At 16.2% G+C, this 2,773-nt stretch overlaps 1 protein-coding gene across 2 annotated transcripts; it reads left to right on the plus strand.

Annotated features, from left to right (window-relative positions):
• Positions 1-1,411: 1,411 nt before the first annotated feature.
• On the plus strand, positions 1,412-2,724 carry PRSY57_1428100 (transcription initiation TFIID-like, putative; the record flags this gene model as incomplete). 2 transcript variants are annotated; one of them, XM_020115309.1, is made up of 3 exons in its annotated part: positions 1,412-2,236; positions 2,373-2,459; positions 2,530-2,724. In XM_020115309.1, the coding sequence occupies 3 exons, from the start codon at positions 1,412-1,414 to the stop codon at positions 2,722-2,724; spliced, it is 1,107 nt and encodes a 368-aa protein (XP_019969966.1). The 2 variants fall into 2 exon arrangements, with proteins under 2 accessions (XP_019969966.1, XP_012765335.2); XM_012909881.2 differs by having other exon boundaries at positions 2,533-2,724.
• Between the last annotated feature and the right edge of the window lie 49 nt (positions 2,725-2,773).

Here is a 2,773-nt window from a genome sequence, read left to right on the forward strand (position 1 = left end):
CATTCTTTTTCAACATCCTCTTTTTTAGTGTATTTAAAAAAAAAAAAAAAAAAAAGGTTTCACATTATATATATATTATTTTACATATACAATTTTTATAAGTACAAATTTATAATATTTTAAAATAAAAAAATTGAAAAAAAAAACAAAAATTTATATATTAATATATATAATATATATATATAATATATTTTTTTGATTACTTAAAAATTGTAAAAAGAAATTATAAAAATAATAATATAGTTAAAAATATTGAAATGGTAGAATTAAATAAAATATGTATACATTACTATATATATATATTTTAGTGTATTTATATAAATGTTTAACCTTATCTTCTATATATTATATATATACCAAAAATAGAAACACTATAATATATAATATATATATATATATTATATAATATAATATAATATAAAATACTATATTAATATGTATTTATATTCATATTAAGCTCAAAGGAATGTTATATATTTATAATATTATATTAATATTACCTCAGTATTTATATATTTTACGTGTATTTTTTTTATAATTATATAATATAAATATAATAATATAAAAATAAAATAATAAATGGTAAATGAAAGAAATAAAAAAACAAAACAAAACAAAAAAAAAATATGTGGTTTTTTTTTTAAAACTATGAATTTATTTGTTTTTGTTTTTTTTTAGCAACTTGGAGAATGAAAAAATATCTTTTATTCATTTATTAATTTGTTTATTTGTTTATTTGTTTATTTGTTTATTTGTTTATTTATTTATATATTTGTTTATTTATTTATTTATTTATTTATTTATGTGTTTTGTAATACATATATAATAATACATAAGTATGAAGACATAATAAATAAATGAATAAATAAATAAATAAATAAATAAATAAATAAATAAATATATGTATATATATATATATATATATATATATATATATATATAATATTTACATTATGCTTTATTTTTATTTTTTTTTTATTATTTATCATTTTATATTTTTTCCTTTTCAACCTGTTATTTGTGTATAATCCTTAGTTAACTGAAATAGTGGAAACACATAAAACTCAAAATTTTTCCTAAAAATATATAAAAAATATACATATGTATATATTTATATTAGCGTATGCTATGTGCAGTATTTTATTTGATTTGATTATAATTTTTTTTTTTTTTTTTTTTTCTTGTTAAAAAAACGTCCAATTAGTTTTATTACGTGTGGATCATATATATATATATATATGTATAATATTCAACTAGTTTGAAAGTTCCTTTTGAAGATATAATATTGTATGTAAAAAAGTGTACATGAGTGATTATATAATATAATAATAATAATAAAAGAAGAAAAAGAATAATATTAAAAAAAAACAAATCAATTATAATTATAATAATATAAGTGTCTACTACAAAAATGTATCCCCCTTGTAAAAAGAAAAAACTTAATAATAACGAGGTAACAAATATTTTTTTAAAAAATGAAAATAACATGAGTGTTCATAATATTTCCATGAATGCTGTTTTATGTTCCTCATTAAACCTAGATAATATTTATAAATATTTTTCAAATTGTATATATAACCCTCGAGAATTTAAATGTATGAGAATTGATGTTCCCGTCACTTTAAGTACAGTACAAAAATATATAAAATATTTGAATAATAAAAAGGAAAAACAAAATGATGACATATGTAAAATGAAAAATGAACAAGTCAATCAAACAAAACATTCTAATAATAATATTAAAGAAGAGATTAAAACAACTGGAAGTAATAAATTAAGTAATAATAAACTATTAGATAGTAGTAACAATTCATCGAGTGATAAAATATTAACAAATAATAAATCACATGAAAATCTAATAAATATATCTAAAAATAATTCATATTTAGATGATAATGTAAATAAGAATAATTTTGTTATAAATGATAATAATAGTGATAATAAAAAGATAGATACTTATGATATTCAAACGATGGATCCTTTTATTGAATCTGAACATATAATAAATAAAAAATTAATAATTAATGTTTCCATTTTTTCAAATGGAAAAATTATATGTACAGGTAATAACTCAATAGAAGCTTGTAAAATTGCTATGAAAAAAATTGAAAAAAAATTAAAACAATTAAATTTTAAAAATATTAAATTAAAAAAAATAACTATTACAAATATTTTGGCCGTATATAATGTGGGATTTTCTATAGTCTTGCCATTATTTGCTCAATATTATAAAAGTGTAAGAAATAAAAAAGGATAAACGAATAAATAAACGAATAAATAAACGAATAAATAAATGAATAAATAAAAGAATATATAAATGAATATATATATATATATATATATATATATATATTTATATAATTATGTTTTAGGTGGATTATGATCCAAATGTATTTCCAGCGTGCAAAGTAAAAATTGCTCTTATGAATGATGAGAATAAGTCTAATGACAATAAGGAGGTAAAAATTTTTTTTTTTAAATATTTATTATATATATATATATATATTTATATATTTTATATTTTTATAGCAGCATGATAATAATTTTGCTTGGTGTAATGCTAAAAACACAATAGACAAGGATAAGAGCAAAGTGGACATTGTTTCTGCTAGTATTTTTTCAACAGGTAATATAACTTTAACTGGGGGAAAAAGTTACGAAAACCTTCAAAAATGTATAAATATATTATTACCATATTTAATTAAAAGTAAATCACAGCATTAATATGTCAAAAGTGATATCTTTTTTTTTTTTTTTTTTTTTTTTTTTTTTT

The sequence above is a fragment of the Plasmodium reichenowi genome, chromosome 14 (genome assembly GCF_001601855.1).
Source record: "Plasmodium reichenowi strain SY57 chromosome 14, whole genome shotgun sequence".
In the NCBI taxonomy this organism is placed as follows: Eukaryota; Apicomplexa; class Aconoidasida; order Haemosporida; family Plasmodiidae; genus Plasmodium; species Plasmodium reichenowi.